This window comes from Setaria italica, chromosome I, assembly GCF_000263155.2.
Source record: "Setaria italica strain Yugu1 chromosome I, Setaria_italica_v2.0, whole genome shotgun sequence".
Lineage (NCBI taxonomy): Eukaryota > Viridiplantae > Streptophyta > Magnoliopsida > Poales > Poaceae > Setaria > Setaria italica.
This window is the reverse complement of record NC_028450.1, coordinates 5,517,934-5,533,782: the sequence shown is the minus strand read 5'-3', so window position 1 is coordinate 5,533,782 and position 15,849 is coordinate 5,517,934. Positions and strand designations below refer to the sequence as shown.

The 15,849-nt window shown below is 45.7% G+C and overlaps 3 protein-coding genes and 1 pseudogene across 8 annotated transcripts in view; all 4 read right to left on the bottom strand.

Moving 5' to 3' along the window:
* The window catches only part of LOC101772583 (probable glycosyltransferase At5g03795), a 4,167-nt gene extending 1,375 nt beyond the window's left edge, over positions 1-2,792 (bottom strand). The window contains exons 1-4 of the mRNA XM_004951580.4: positions 2,188-2,792; positions 1,327-1,613; positions 366-598; positions 80-237 (exon numbers count right to left, since the gene is read on the bottom strand). Coding sequence (XP_004951637.1) covers positions 80-237; positions 366-598; positions 1,327-1,613; positions 2,188-2,646 — 1,137 coding nt within the window. The 5' untranslated portion in view covers positions 2,647-2,792. The remainder of the gene's footprint in view (positions 1-79; positions 238-365; positions 599-1,326; positions 1,614-2,187) is intronic.
* Positions 2,793-3,125: 333 nt separating this feature from the next.
* LOC101772180 lies at positions 3,126-6,198 on the bottom strand. Its single transcript, XM_004951579.3, has 10 exons — positions 6,003-6,198; positions 5,446-5,790; positions 4,950-5,022; positions 4,676-4,788; positions 4,486-4,570; positions 4,273-4,345; positions 4,036-4,091; positions 3,865-3,930; positions 3,525-3,590; positions 3,126-3,432 (listed from the first exon to the last, which is right to left on the bottom strand). The coding sequence occupies exons 1-10, from the start codon at positions 6,128-6,130 to the stop codon at positions 3,349-3,351; spliced, it is 1,089 nt and encodes a 362-aa protein (XP_004951636.1). The 5' UTR covers positions 6,131-6,198; the 3' UTR covers positions 3,126-3,348.
* Positions 6,199-9,409: 3,211 nt separating this feature from the next.
* LOC101771517 (D-xylose-proton symporter-like 3, chloroplastic) lies at positions 9,410-12,841 on the bottom strand. 6 transcript variants are annotated; one of them, XR_002677529.1, is made up of 8 exons: positions 12,402-12,841; positions 12,167-12,258; positions 11,710-11,824; positions 11,569-11,628; positions 11,409-11,475; positions 10,396-11,323; positions 10,137-10,272; positions 9,410-9,601 (listed from the first exon to the last, which is right to left on the bottom strand). XR_002677529.1 is itself a non-coding variant. In XM_014805868.2 (8 exons), the coding sequence occupies exons 2-7, from the start codon at positions 12,246-12,248 to the stop codon at positions 10,468-10,470; spliced, it is 474 nt and encodes a 157-aa protein (XP_014661354.1). In that variant the 5' UTR covers positions 12,249-12,258; positions 12,402-12,841; the 3' UTR covers positions 9,624-10,272; positions 10,396-10,467. The 6 variants fall into 6 exon arrangements, 2 of the variants coding, with proteins under 2 accessions (XP_014661354.1, XP_022681937.1); XM_014805868.2 differs by lacking the exon at positions 9,410-9,601 and having other exon boundaries at positions 9,624-10,272; positions 10,396-10,500; positions 11,199-11,323; positions 11,710-11,816; XR_002677526.1 differs by lacking the exon at positions 9,410-9,601 and having other exon boundaries at positions 9,624-10,272.
* A 1,471-nt stretch (positions 12,842-14,312) lies between these two features.
* Positions 14,313-15,839, bottom strand: LOC111255693 (annotated as a pseudogene).
* Between the last annotated feature and the right edge of the window lie 10 nt (positions 15,840-15,849).

Sequence of the window (15,849 nt, the reverse complement as noted above, 5' to 3'; positions counted from 1 at the left end):
GCACCAATTCATACATGTATCGGATCATACAAGGAACCAAACACTACCAAGAGTTAGCAATTGTTCAGAATCAACAAACCTGGACCAGAGATTTGTGCAATGAAACGAACTCCTCCTGTGATATAGATTTCAGAATACTCTTTAGTTGATACACGTCTCTCTCCCTAAGTACAACCGCAAACTTTCTCCAGTCAAGGGCATCATTGAAAGGCAAGTCATAATAGTCTGACAAAATAACTAAAAGGACAGAAGAATATGTATTAGAACAAAATCATCAGGCAAGTACTAAAATAATTGTATTCCCATGAAAATGAAATAGATATAACAGTGATGTATTTTACATGTCAATTAGTAGAAATACTAACCAGGAACACAACCATAGTGTATTGAGTCAGATATACGAGCACTGTTAACTTGAGAGCCACCAGGACAGATACAGAACTTAGTACGGTAAAACTGCTTCTGATAAACTAGCTCCCCGATAGCTCTACTAATCCGATTGTTGCTGATAGCAAGCTCTGTGTCGTTCTCCCAGAATCGTGCCAAAATAACTCTTATTTTGGAATTGCGATGACCAGCCCAAAATCCAAGAATTGTCCTGTTTCAATTGCAAAATCAGTTCTAAGATGCAAATTTTGTAATAGAGCAATAGTGCAGCTAGATTTGTACAATGTACTCCCTCTGTTTCTTTTTAGGAATAATTCCATGCATGCCATTACAATTTTCAAATATTTGAATAATGCCATTGTCAGTGACTGAGGTGGCCCCCACCTGTCAGTGACACAACCGATGGCAAATTTCCAATTCTTGAAAATTGTAATGGCATGAATCCAACTAATCTTCTTTTTATGAGATTGATTGGACATGGGAATTGAGTAGTTAGTGAAACTGAGAACAATAGAAGCAAGCAGCAATGGTGCTAGTCTTAGGAATATGCCAGAGAACAGTGGTGTGAATGTTTACCCATAAATAATAAAGAGATGAAAGGTTAATAGGAAAAAGAAGAGAAACCAACATTAAATCTACAGGCAAGCATTATATTTTGAATTAATTTTTTTTTGCAAAGAACTAAAGCCCTTGGCCAGTGCATGGTTGTGCGCTACTTTCAGTTTTGTTACAACGAAAGTGCTTCTTTGCACTAGATCGTAGCAATGGATAGTGTGAACCTATATACACTTCAATGCATGAATAAGGAGACAACTGGGTGCATTCCACATAGCTTTTCATCTGAATCAGAATTTTCACTTTGCATGACCATATAAGCACAAGTATCGTACGGAAACATAATAGCAAGTTTTCATGGTATTTGTATGAACAAACATTAACCTGTTCTCAATATCATTTCCTCCTTCAGGTAGAGCAAATGGTTGTAGTACTTGAGGAAGAGCAATATCCTTGTGCGGTATAAAGTCAACATTATAGCTCGGCGAACATACAACTCTAATAGAGTTTTTCACCATGAATGGAAGTCCTTCAAATGCTCTAACACCTACATCATGGCAGGTGACAAAGAAGTGGTCTGCGCCTAGTGTCCTGTTCCAGTAAGGATACTTGTTTATCAATCCTTCTACATAGTCCTTAACTATCACCGTCATATTCTCATATGAAGTACCCTGCAAAGGCCAAAAACAACACACCTAAGTAAATACCAAGGCCTTGAATCAAGACCAGATTTTTTTTTTAAAAAAAATGTAAATAGTAAGCACATTGATCCAGAACACATTACTAACTTTTGCTGCTGCAGGCCTGCAGCATAGGAACACATTAATCAACAATACTCCAAGAACCCATTACAGGTGCAAACTGAACCAACATACAGATTTCAGGTATGTAATCACATTGTACATTCATACAGATAAACAAAGCACTGATAGTCCAAACTTTAGCAGCAGTATCATAGTTCAATCAAGGTGATCTTAACTACACTCCACATTCAGCTACAAAATTCAGAATAACCCTACTCCTCTTTATAGATAACGAAATAACCCTACTCCTATGAGGCGAAATTTAGCATTTGCCAACCTTGACATGGGCCACAAACCACAAAGTGGTTTTGGACATGATAAGAACAGTTCAACATTAACCCAACGCCTCCAACAACTAATAGCATTATTACTGTTGTACAGCGCGATGAAACGAACAATAGAGTTCCAAGGGACTGAAGAGAGAGGGAGGGAGGTGATCGACCTTGCCGCGCATCTTGTGGGGCGAGATGGGCACGAAGAAGAGGTGCGCCTCGTCGGGGTCGTCGGTGCGGAAGCGGCTCTCGCGGATGTTCTGGAAAAAGTACCCCTCGCTGGCGTACTTGCCCGTGAGCTTCCGCGGCGTCTGGTAGAACGTCTTGGGGTCGCCGTCCGGGTAGATGTACACCTTGAAGTTCCGCTCCATCTCCGCGTACCCCGCCGCGAACGCATCGGGGGAGTGGTACACCGACGAGGAGGTCCGGAGCGGGAGGCCAGGGCGGGGCTTGTCGGCGGCGGCGGCGGCGAGCGAGGAGGCCGTGGCGGTGGCGAGCGAGGGGCCCGCGGCGGGGCGGAGCGAGCGGAGGGAGAGGAAGGATAGGGTGAAGAGCCCGAGCGCGGCGAGCAGGAGGAGCGCGCGGGGGAGGGGCGAGGACGCAGCGGCGCCCGGGACGCGGCCGGCCATCGCCGGAGGCGAGGTGGGGAGTGGAGTGGTGTGTGGTGTGCGATGCGGGGCCTGGATCGAAAGATCGAGGAGTTGGAGGGGCTTTGGGCAAAAATTAGGCGAGTGGGAGAGAATTCACAAGCGCAGGGATTTCACAAGGGTTTTCCTGAAGACATTTCAATTCTGATTCATGTAAAAGTCGAGAAAATTCTTGCCTTGCAAATGAGATCTTGCAACGTACCACCACTAGGTTGGACAATTTACTGAGCTAAAAAAAAAATGGTGTCCAGTGTCTTGTCCTTGAGGACAAAATGAGGACGGGTGCCATTTTGAATTTACATTTCATAGCTCTTAACGAGTTAGCACGCAAAATTAAGTATTCCTTCCATTTCAAATTATAGATCGTTTTAGTCTTTTTTACATTTATAGATTTTATTATGCATCTAGATATACCATATATCTAGATGCATAATAATATTTAGGAAATCTAAAACAACGTATAATTTGGGACGGATGGAGAACTTCAGAAAGAAGTAAAAGGAGAAATGTTTACATTGATTGATCAACCATTACAAAATTTACAAAGAAGATGCAGTGCAACTGTCTAAGTACCAAAAAAAACAGGAATGTCCCGTCAGCTAGATGGCACAGGGGTAGTGAAAAAAAAGGCACGGAGCCGGGAGTTGCCGATCCGCCACGAAAAGGATCAGCACGTTCTCAGTCTCAGCTGCTGGAGTCGGGCCGGCGGAGGTAGAAGAAGAGAGCCGTGCACGCCGCGGCTGCGTAAGGGAACGCCGTGCAGATGCCCTGGTTGCATTGCAGAGCAAGCATGGCCTGATCAGAAAACAGGGGAGAGAGAGAAGTTCTGGAAAGGGCGGGGAAGACAGAGAGGTAGGTACCACGGCAGCTGCGACGCTTGCCAGAGCGATGACAGGCCTTTCACGGAGGACAAACCCAAGTGCTAACTGCATGAAAGCGCCAGTTGTTTTGTCACAGAACAAAAGTCAACAGGTTCTTGTTAATGTTAGTACTCCCTCCGTTCTTCGTTTTGGCATTTCTAGATCCATAGTTTTTGCTATGCATCTAGATATACACTATATCTAGATATATACTAGTTATGAATCTAGATTTGGCAAAATGACCTACAATTTGGGACTGAGGGAGTACTAGCTAAGCCCGACTTATAAGCTGCAAAGGAAGAACAAAAACAAGATTGCCATGATCTGAAGGTCGGTTTACCTGAATAGGAAGAGTAAACAGGCACCCGAAACAAACTCCGGCGAAGTAACAGTCTGCTGGTATACCCTGTTTATAATGGCCAAAGAATGTCATTGGCAAATCATTTGTGTGCAATATGTGCTCCAATATCTGTTAAGTCGTAGAATTTTTTTTCAAAAAAAGTTGACTGACCAATGCGCCAGCTAGAAATGCTGTGATATTCCGTACGCCAATCGAAAATCTCTCAACTGCAGCAAACATCATAGTCATCATCAATTTAAGTGACAAGCAAATTTAACCATCTAGTTTGTCTTTAGAACATCAGTGTTGAGTGCATATGCAATGCCAATGCTCTACAGAGTTTCCCATTTTCTTTCACTCAGGGCTACAAATGCTTTGCAAAACTTATGTGAAGGTTCAGATGTATACCAAAGCCAATTAGGTTCCCGTACTTTTGGACTGCTCGTGATATGCTTAGTGCTTTGTCCTTGCCAATTCCAATCTAAAAGGACAACTGTGATTAGATATCAGTAAGGTAGCAATACTTCATGTCATAGTTTTGCCAAAAAAAATGATATTTATAATATAAAACTGAGGAACTAACAAGTGTATTATAAAGTGAGACAAATCCCTGCTTCGCACCTTGCTGCTTATGCCTTCAGATGCTTTAGTTTGTCTAAAAAGCTTCCCCAGAAAGAACGGGATCATATCGCTGAGACAAACACCCCTACGTGAATGAAAAAGTTAAAAAATTTAACTAGTAGCATTCACTACTCACTAACAGAGGAACAACTGTCTACAGATCATGGACAGAGGATGCACGAGCACGAACCAGTAAATCCATAGCACTGTAGAAACTATATAAGGTGCATTCGCCGAGAACGAGTTAACGAGAGATTGCCAGGTTCCATCCAATGAAAGTGTACGTGATAAAGAAATTCCAGCCTACATCATGAAGGGAAAAATGCTTCTCAACACAAATAAATGGTTGATGAATGCTTATATATAAAATTGTGTTTGAAGTCTGACTACTTGTGGAAAATAAAGCTAGAAACTTAGTTGAGTTGAGAGTGGTCATATTGAAGGTACCAGTGCAAAGGACAGACCCAAACATTTAAAGCTTCTTCACTGATAAGTAGTCCAAATCCAGCAGCCATGAGCAAACAAAAGTAGACCCACCTGAAGAATTTCAGCAAGACAGTATATTAGAAAAATGGAGCAAAAAAGTTACAGGTAGGCTTCCATTACAGGTACCAAATAGATCACATATTTGCATTTATTTTTTGAAATCAGCCTATGTGGTCCGTGAACTTTCAACAATCCTCAGTTAGCATGATACCATGGATAGACTTGAAAATTTATTTTTTTCAGAGAAACTTTCCCCTAGAGGCTGTGCACGTTGTTTAGCATTTGGTAGCAAATGCAATTGACATATTATTGGCTGATATAATTTGATGACCTGTGGTTAAAAGCTCTCCAAGGAGGAACATTTATTGACTTAATTTGGCAGTCCCATCAGTGAAGTGTATCTAAAAGTTGTCATGAAAAAAATAGAAGCATGAAAAGCAGAATGATAACATGCAGATAGCCAAATTCACATACCCTGGTGTGTACTCTGGAAGTATGACTTTCTTCCCAAATGCAGAAAATGAATATCCAAGGGTTGCTGCTGCTGCATCAGACTGCGTGGAGGCATCAACTATTTGTGGCAGACTGAAAGATGGGCCTGATGAAGGCTGCTTCCTGACTAGTGAAATTACAGTGACCGTGGCCGCAATACCGATAGCAATTGCCACTTTTGCAAGGAATGAAGCACCCGGGGTGGTAGATTCTACTGCTTCCACTTTACCAATAATCTCATTTACATCTTCCCCACCTGAAGAAGTTTCTGCCCCGGACACTGATGCCTTTGCAGTCCCAGAGACCAAGCAGGATAAGTTGCGCGAACTGTATATGCTTGCAAGAAACACAGAATATTTAATGTAACAATCGCATTGCAGCTAACAGTTTCACCTAAAGCCAGCCCTAAATCCATCGAGGCGGTTACTCAAATATCATAATTTGCTCAAATTTGCAAGAAATTTCATGAATCTACAGAACAGCTAGAGTTCAGACTCTGATCCGGCTAAAAGAAGCTCCAGGAAAAAAAAATAACTAACCTCCTAATGCGACCGCGTGCAGCGGCGGCGGACCGCCGGGCTCCGGCAGGGAAGGCCGCGCGGTGGCGGCGGTATAGGCGAGGAGGCGGCGGCGGAGGGGAGCCGGAGTGCGTGGCGACCGTCGCCATGGGAGGAGGGAGGAGGAGGTGGCGTGCGTATGAGCGTATCGGCGCCAGTGTACGTTGTGTGGCGCCAAGCAGGGTGCTGCAGTGGATGCCGAGGATGATGGGGCCAGTACCCCACCCCAGCACGAAACGGAATATTCCGTGTCCGTATTTGATTTACTCATTGGAGACAAATATAAAATGGAATTTATAATTAGGGAAATCTAAATTTGCTGTATTTTTACCTATCAAAACAGAAATTCAGTTTAACAAAATCGTGACATGCCTCCTGTTGTGGTGCACCTGTGAATTACTGGTGGATCTTTTTTTCTCGCCTTGATTGTCACTTTCAAATGTCAAGCGATGAACCAAGTACTAAAATTTTTTATAAAAAAAACACACAAATTTTATGTGCAGGTTGCGCATCCAAGCATGAACGGGCAGGGTTAAATTTCTCTGATCTGTATTTCTGTGCAGGTTGATGACAATTTATATATCTACTAGCAAATATGCCCATGCATTGCAACCGGAACAAACACAAGTTCAATAGATATAGCCTGAAATCTAAGCGATCACATCAATTATTTCATAAAAGTTATAGCAGTATAATATGGCCTAAAACATTACTACAGATTGGGCTATCACTGTCGGCCCTGTAACCGTCATCACCACCGGTTTTGCAATCTGTTAGATCGAGGTCGGAAGTGATGATTTTGATTATCACAGCCGGATTGCAAACCATAAGCATCTCAAAAAACAAAAAAAAAGAAAAAAATCCTGTATGCCAGTGCTGCCGACCGCGGCCGCTGACGTAGCCTGCATCCCACGACCCGTCCGCCGTCGGCTGTCGCCACCGCGGCCCACCGCCCGCGCACGCCATCGCCGTTGCCGCCGCGGTTTGCTGCTCGTGCCTGCCATCGCATCCTGCGTCGACGTGCCGGGGAGCTCCGGCCGAGCTCCTACTACTGGAGGCCCACCACTCCCGACGTTGCGGGGCTCCCGCCATTGAGACCCTGGAGCTCCGACCGCCGCGCCCTCGCGCCCCAGAGGAGAAGGGCCGGCATAGCGGGTGGAGGAGAAAGTGGAGAGAGGGAAGGAGAAGGACCGGTGGGTAGAGGAGAAAGTGGAGAAGGGGCCGGCGGGCGGTGGCGCGCGCGGTCGGAGGATGGCGAGGGGACCGGCGGGGACCTCCCTCCCCCCCCCCCCCGCCCCCACGCAACCTCTCATGGCAACACGCACCACACATGCGGAGGTGGCGGCCGGTGGATGGCGAGGGGGCCAGTGGCGGCGAACCGCGAGGTGAGGGAAAGAGATTGGAGGGCACGAGTGGATGGCACACGGCCTCAGAAAGAGACTGGAGGAGGAGGGGCACGGGTGGATAAAAGGATTTTTTTTAAAATCGTCAAGAATTATTTCAAGGAATGCGGATTGATTAAAAAAAGTGGATTTTTTTGCAAAACAATTACGATAGTTGGAAGAAACAACCGCACTTTAATATTGGGTAGAAATTTTGTTCTAGCTAAGTAATTCTTCTCTCATGTATACTTATCAAAACATATGATATAGATCATCACACTACATACATGTATGAGTCAAACATTCGAGCAGCTCCAGATACACTCTAGATACCTGCGCACGACGACCCATATCTCACACTTGCTCGCCTTATTCACTTGATTGATATACCAAAGGCATAAATCATGGAGTCCATTAAGAGGGTGTTTGATTCCCACCTCTAAATTTTAGCACATGTTACATCGAATGTTTAGATACTAATTAGAAGTATTAAACATAGACTATTTACAAAACCCATTGCACATATGGAGGTTAAATAGTGAGACGAATCTATTAAGCCTAATTAATCCAACATTAGCAAATGGTTACTGTAGCAGCACATTGTCAAATCATAGACTAATTATGTTTAATAGATTCGTCTCACCGTTTAGCCTCTATCTGTGCAATTAGTTTTATAATTAACTCATATTTAATTCTCCTAATTAGCATCCGAAGATTCGATGTGACACGGATTAAACTTTAGCTAAAGAACAAACACCCCAAAACAGGACAGGTTAGCCAACTTCCGGCATCGGAGGGACAACTACGAAGTTACGATTGATGAAGACACGGACACGCTTCTCGTCGCGTGGGCCTGGTTGTACGGCTTCACCATCTGCATACTCTTCGATGTACACGTCCGGCCGCTCGGTGCAGATGATTTGGTGCGCCGTATAATACGGCGTGTTCACCAGGTTCGGCCACTCGGTCGGCACTCGGCCCGGCATGGCTCTTCCGACGCCATCAACAACCGTCCTTTCTTCGCAACGCGAGATAGTGGGCATTGCTGGATGGTCAGTTGACACGAACATGTAAAATAAAACTCTATATTTTTGGAAACAAATTAAAGAATATATATATGTATAACTTCAAATTAAGCTGCTGTAATACGTATGTATGTAGTTCAAGGGAAACTAATAATACAAGTAAACTAACAAAGGCAGAAATAAACACATATGCCAAATTGCCAACCAACCTGCCGGGGAAGAACGCAAGAAGTAGAGAAAGATGTATATTAGAGCTAGCAGTGCTTGTGGTTACGGCACTCATACGAGGTCTATATATACACGCGAGAGGCGAGCGTTGACGGACGCAGCTATCCTTGTGTCGATGATAGTGTAGTGTTGATTATGATGTACTTATTATGTTAATGCGGCAGCAGATACTGACATACATCATGTCCATCACCCTCCAGCGTCATCTCAGTAAATGATCAAGTGCTAGAGCTAGCAGTGCTGACGTGCGTATACGTAGCTGACCATGTGTCGATGACGTATAGTGTGGTTGGGATTATGGTTTATGCGGCAGCACAGACATCGTGTCCATCGCGCTAGGGTTCCTTGTTCGACAGATACTAAAATTAAATAGGTCAATGTCTGTCCAGTGGTTTACATGCCAAGACAAAAACTATGCATGCGTGCTGGACATGGGATCTGAGTTTTCCAGAGTCCTCTTGGATCCCATTCTTGTTATGTACTTTCGCGTAGATAAAAGAGAACTATCATGTGGAAACAGACCACGTTGCAACAACCATCATTATCCGCCAAAGTTATTTTTAGCATAACTAGCAGAAATGCCCGTGCGTTGCTACGGATAACATAAAACATAAAATATAAGTTTCTTCTTCATCAGTAACTTGAGCATATGATTTTGCCTTCTTTCCCACCCCTCGACGCAGTTCTCCCAACATATGAATCATAAGTTTTGGCGATAAAAGCAGCCGGTTCCATTTAAGAGCACATATTCTACTTTTCAAAGATGTATGGTCATTGATTGCATTACCAATAAAAACATTGTTCTTATCATATCAAAATTTTGTAAAAATAAAACAATATGATGTAAAACATAGCTTCTATTATTATGAATTTTCAAGCTTAATCAAACTCCTCCAGCATCAACATGAGAACAGGTTGCAACAGCTGCCAATCCAGCATTAGGATCCTATCCATCGAAGTTCGCAATGTTAAAACGGGAACAAGAGTTCCATCATACATCAAGTTTGAATATAGTCAATTTACTTTCACATCCAAGCAACGCAGAATCTGAGAGGTGTCAAAGAACTTACTTTCACCTCTCAGGTACTAAATCCTAGCATGCTTTCTAATGTAAGGGGGAAAACAACAATAGTATCTGAGAGGTGTCAAAGACTTACACACCACTGGCCAGAATATGTTAACGCAGGAAGCTAGCGCTGATTCATCAAACCTTTTTATATATACACATGCACATCAAATGAGAGTTCTATTTGAAGTGCCCAACCCTGACCTAGGTTAGGTCAAAGAATGTATCACTGAGAAGGTTTCATTGCAGCTGTATCTATACAACCTAAAATATTGACTATTCTCAAAAACATTCTATATGAACAGGTTGCTACTTTTTTTATCAGACAAGCAACATATGTAGCTACACTTGATCAGTACCACTTGAGAACATTAGGTAAAAAATGTTAGCTACAAGCATAGTATTAGAACATCACCTCATAGTGAGTGAGTGTTAGATAAGTACAGATTCATCATCTTAAGTCGACTGGCGAAACTAATTGAAGTGCAGCTACACTTCTCATAGTACAACAGACAACACCTCACTGCACATTAATATAATGTTGCAGCAACCTGAGAATTGAACATAGTCAATTAATAAAGAAAAAGATTTGGCATTAGCATGTTATGGCACATTCGCTCTAACTCTCAAAAGTTCACAGTTCAGCTCAGAAAGATCAAATGGTGTTAACTAACCTTCATTTGCAGTTTGTGGTTTTCAAACGACAACCAGTATTCCTAACGCAATAAACAGCTCCTTCAAAGATATCAATGTTCCACGTATTTGCGGAGGAGAAGTCTCTGCAATATAAAGTGGGGCACCATGCATTGCGTGGCACATAGCACCATAATGGTTCAGTGGCATAACACCAAATGTTTTAGGACAGTATTGGTCTATAAACTCTCCCAAACCCCTAGCTAAATATTCATATGCTCCTTTGCAACTGTAATGATCTTCAATTGCTACTAATCCCATTTTAACAAAGCATGGAACCATGGAAATTTTGATGCTTGTGGATGTTGAAAGTTGGTGTCAAAAAGGCTTGGGTAAAGTGCTACACGCAATGTAACCACCCCAGAAATTAAAGAAGAAAATTATATTAAATATCTTAGCAATACAACCAGCTTGATTTTGCGGCGTACCAGTGAATATGTTCACTACCCCATCATTGGAATATCAGAATAATCAAGTGCAGGAATGTTTTATATCTACTTATTCCATAATTAGTTATATCAGAACATGATCATCAAGCTATAGTAACATCAATTAGTTTTGCTACTTCACACTTCAGTAAATGATTAGCATATCAGAAAACTATAATGAGACATCATGACATTATAAGTTTATAACAATTTTGTCAGGTTACTCAGCTTGAGTGAATGTACTTATCATCCCCAGAAAATCTTTTTTATATGCATTCGTAAATTAGATTTTGTTTAACAACAGTAACATGGGATCATCTTAGGGAGGAAGAAGATTTGTGCCTGCAGGTACTCACCAAACCAATACCAATCCCATAAAGGATACGACCTATGATTAGACCTACAAAATTAGGGGCAAATCCAGTGACCAAAGCACCAAGAATATATAGTGCAGCTGCGGTGACCAATTCTATTCTCCTTCCTGTATCAAGATGGTAGAAGTTATTCACCCCCTTATCAAACAAATATGGTGAGGACAATTAAATTGGTTTAGCTTTTCAGTTCACCTAGAAAATCTGCAATGCGGTGTGCGAGAATAGAGCCACCAAGAGCTCCATAAAGTGAACCACTTGCCTGAATAAAAGGAAAAGGAAACTCATTTGGATCTTGATAATTGATATGAAAAGGGAGATACGAAAGCTTAGGAATCACAGAAATTTGGATTACCACAAGGCCTAGTTGCACAGATGACCGGTTGAACCAAGTGGTGCCACTGAGATCAGCAGACTGAAGAAGAATACACCCAGTGGCAGTGAGACTGTATGTCAGCTAGAGGAAATTTCAGAAAAAACCAAAACGGGGACTAACTTGTACAGAGATTGTTGCTCCAGAGGTTGCACCAATGTCATAGCCAAAAAGGAGACCGCCCAATGCAGGGAACAAGAACCTAGGTTCCGAACAGTGATCTATCAGTACTGCAAGGCTGCAATCTGGTTAGGCTTCCTGATTACCCCATTTTATTTGTTTATTCTCGAAACTCTACACCAAGAAGCATTGCTATGGCAAGCATCAGTCTGTACAGAAATATTAAACAGATCCTAGATTACTCTGCATCATCATACATTCTATGACTTCTCCATGTTGAAGCATCACAGTTTAAACAGTCTATGCAGTGAAGGATCACAATTTAATCGGTTGCTTCAAACATAACGTGTGCAAGGTCGAATCAGACCAGAAATGCATCCTTTCTGATTTCAACACCTACCCCGCATTCCAGATAATCTCCAAATGCTAAAATTCGAGAGGTGTCTGACAGATAGCTTACCAGAGTATGACGGGTGCCCACGAGAAGGCCGCGTCCCCCTCCGTGGCGGCGCCACGCCCGGCATCGCCCTCACCTTGCGCATGGGTCCGCACCTGCACATCGACCTCTATGTTTAGCCGCCGATTGGGGGTTGGGTCGGGCGGCGTACGCGGAGCCTGGGGTGTCCCCCGACGGAGGGGCGGAGGAGCGGCTCGGCCGCCGCCTCCGGGCGCGCGACGCTCCGGCCGCCACTTACCAGGAAGGGTGGCGGCGAGAGAAGCGCGGTGACGTCAGCGTCGTGGAGGTGGATCCATGCCCGTCAACTGGGGTTGGTCGTGGCCAGCGGCTGACCGCGCGGGCAGGGACGGCTCCCCTCACGTGCCCCGGCCGCTCCCAGTCGCAGCTGCACCAGGCTGCGACGCCTCCCAGGCCCCGGCCCGCCGCCGTGATCACCAATGCGCGCAGGTGTCGCGCGCCCGGCTCGCGCGCGTGGCTGCGCACCCGCTTTCTGGTGGCCCGGCCGGCCGACCGAGAGTGCTTGTCCTCTTCTTCTTCCCCAGCGCAGCCAGGCAGTGATTCGCGGCGGTGAGGGCGGTCTGCTGGTGCGTGAAGGTGGCGCGGGGTGGCGGCGCCAGCGAGCGGCGGCGCCCCGAGAGGCGAGAGAGAGAGAGAGAGACAGACAGACGGTAGATGGCAGAGACACGGACAGGCACATGGTTTTTTTTCGCCAAAATGACCAGCCCTAATCGATGGATTGCGGGTTGATTTTACGAAACATCAGGGTTTTTTTGCAAAATGACCACGACGTGCGGAACGCCGAGCAGAGACGTTACTTGCTTTAATAATATACTAGCAATATTAGCAAATATGCCCGTGCGTTGCTACGGGTATTACCATACTATATAATATGACCATATGTAGCTAATTATATTTAACATGACTTATATATACTTTTGATGTTATATTTGGATAATTTATAGAAGAGTAATAGCTATAGTTGAGTTTTATTAGGTTGAGGATCGGAATGGTTGTAGTTGAGAGTTCTAAGAGTAATATCTATTTAGATATTTGCAAATTAATTAATTAATGTATGCACTTCCCGTAGCAACACGAGCATTGGATAATTTTATATCTTCGCAGCATGGTACCGTGACTTTTATATTTACTACCAGGTCGTGCTACAAATATTATATTTTCTAAGTTCTTACAAATATCTATTAGTACTTCTGTAAAAATTGAATAAAATATTAATTATAGAGTATGTGTTTTAAAAAAAAATAGGAAAAGCTCAGTCAAAAGCACAACGTTGAGTAAAACCGCTGGAACAATAGGCCCAACTAAGCCTACCAAACCTGGCGATACCAGTCAACTCGGTTCACCCAAAATAGGCCTGCTGCTTGGTTGGGTCACACACAGCTGCCGGACATCCTACAGGCCCAGCCCAGCCCATTAACTCTCCTGGAACCTTCTTCTCCGGGAAGCTTCCTCATTCTTTGCCGTTCCCTCTGCTGCAATTCTGACAGGGAAAGGAAGCGGCGGGCGTCCTCCCCTTTCCTCCTCTGCTCTTCTTCCCGCTCCCACCCCCAATTCCCTCACACAGCTGCGATTCCGATGAGACCCCACACCAGCACCCCCAGGCCACCGGGCTCGCCGACCCCCAACTCCGGCACCATCAAGCGGCAGCGGAAGGCGGCGGCGGCGGCGGCGCTGGGTGACGTCACCAACCTCCTCCTTCCCGAGACCCCGACTCCAATCAAGCCGAGACGAATTGAACTCCGCCCATCCTCACCCCCTCCGACGCATCCGCTGTCTCCTCGACCTACTCCCGCTCCTCCACCGCATCTGTCACTCCCGCGCCCAAGCCTTCGTCCGCCGCCGGTGAGTGAACCTTCACTACATCCCCCGTCCGTTCGTGGTGAACTCTAGGAGGGAGCCCGAGTGGTGCGGCGCGGGGGAGGGGGACAGACGGCGGTGGAGCGGGAGGCCGACTCCCTGGGCAGGCGCGAGCGCAGCTCGCGCGGCGAGGCCGTGGTGCGGCGCGGGGGAGGGGGACAGACGGTGGGTGGTGGGCGGTGGGACGCGGAAATCGTGGGAAACGGACGGGAGCCGGACAACGGACGAAAAATATTGGCAGAGGCGTTGCTTGCTTTAATAATAGGTATATAGATATAGATATAGATAGGTAATAAAGAGTAAAGATAAAGATTTCAAGAACATTATGTTACAGACTTACAGTACATTTGAGAATGGGGCACGCACGGAGAGAACAAAAGGAAATGCGCCAGTACAATGCCAGTCACCATGGAAGGATCAGTGCAGGAAGCTCAGGGACAAGAGGGCAACGATGCCAGCTCCCAAGAGGCTGTTCTTCCCGGCGTTGAAGCTGGCCGCCGAGGAGGTGTTGTCAGCGGTCCCCTTCGGCGCCGGCGCGTCGGCGGCGATCACAGCTTTGACAGGAGGCAGCGGCGGGTCCACGACGTCCTTGGGTTCCAGCAACGGCGCCGGCCCTGCCGCCGGTGCTAGCGCCCCGGGGGCTGCCAGGTGGACCAGAGCACCGGGTTGCGCTGGCAGGATCGAGTAGCTCAGGTTCAGGCTCATGTCACTGCATGGACTCCCTGCAGTTCATAGATAGTATATATGATTCAAAAGCCATTTTCTCTGAAATTTGTATGTTTGCAAACAGGTATTGAAACAGATTTAGTGTTCTAGATCTGGCAAAACTCTTTGGTATAGTGGTATCTGAAAATTATTCGTGGATGTTTTCAGTGGTTACAGCTGTCTTTGAGGGTGTCAGGTACTCACTGAAGTATGAAGCTGCAGTGCAGTGGCAGGGTAGTCGGTGATGAGCCCGTCTGCCATCACCGCCGAGGAGTAGGTGACGATCTCGACGGTCGGGTCAGCGAAGTAGTCGAAGCCAAGGTTCATGAACTCGTTCTTGAGCACGCCGATGAACACGGTGAGGTTGGCGGCCTGCAGGCTGCCGACCGTGTCGGTGAACCGCGTCATAAAGTACCCGGTGATCTGCGCCACCGAGCTCCGGTGGATCCTCACCCCGTCGGCGAATTTCTTGATGTCGTCCAGCGACGGCTGGGAGGCGCCGCTAAACTCCATCTCGAGGTTGAGCACCCGCTTGAACGCCGGGAACTTCTTGAACGCCGAGAGCACCGACGAGTCATCGGACTGGATGAACACCTGTTGCTTGGTCTCCTTGTCGTAGCCGGCCTTGGTTAGCGCGCTGGACACCGACTCCACCACACCGAGACCTCTCTTGGCGAGATATGAGGCATGCTGCACGCGTGCATCCCGCACAAGAATGCTTGATCGGTTTTTTCTGAAAACAGAAGAATGAAAGAACGTCGAACGAACTGAATGTTGGTTACCTCCATTTCGATCAGTATGCCGGAGACGTTGCTGGCCTTGGCCATGTCTAGGAATTGGGGCAAGGTCAGGAACCTGCCGGCATTCTTCGATGCAGGATTTCTCTTCAGGCCTGCCTGAGCAAACGGAGAGAAAATATCGGCTGCTCAGAAGAAAAAGGGAGCAAAGTCGTCAGTGCCTGACATTCTGGTATTAAAGAAAACCATGAACAAGCAAACAAATGTGCCTCACGTACGCTTCAATGTTTGGATCTCACTCCATGACAGTTCGAACGAGAAGATGCCAGACTTGTTCTGAATCTCATGGACAGTGGAGCTTTTGGACAC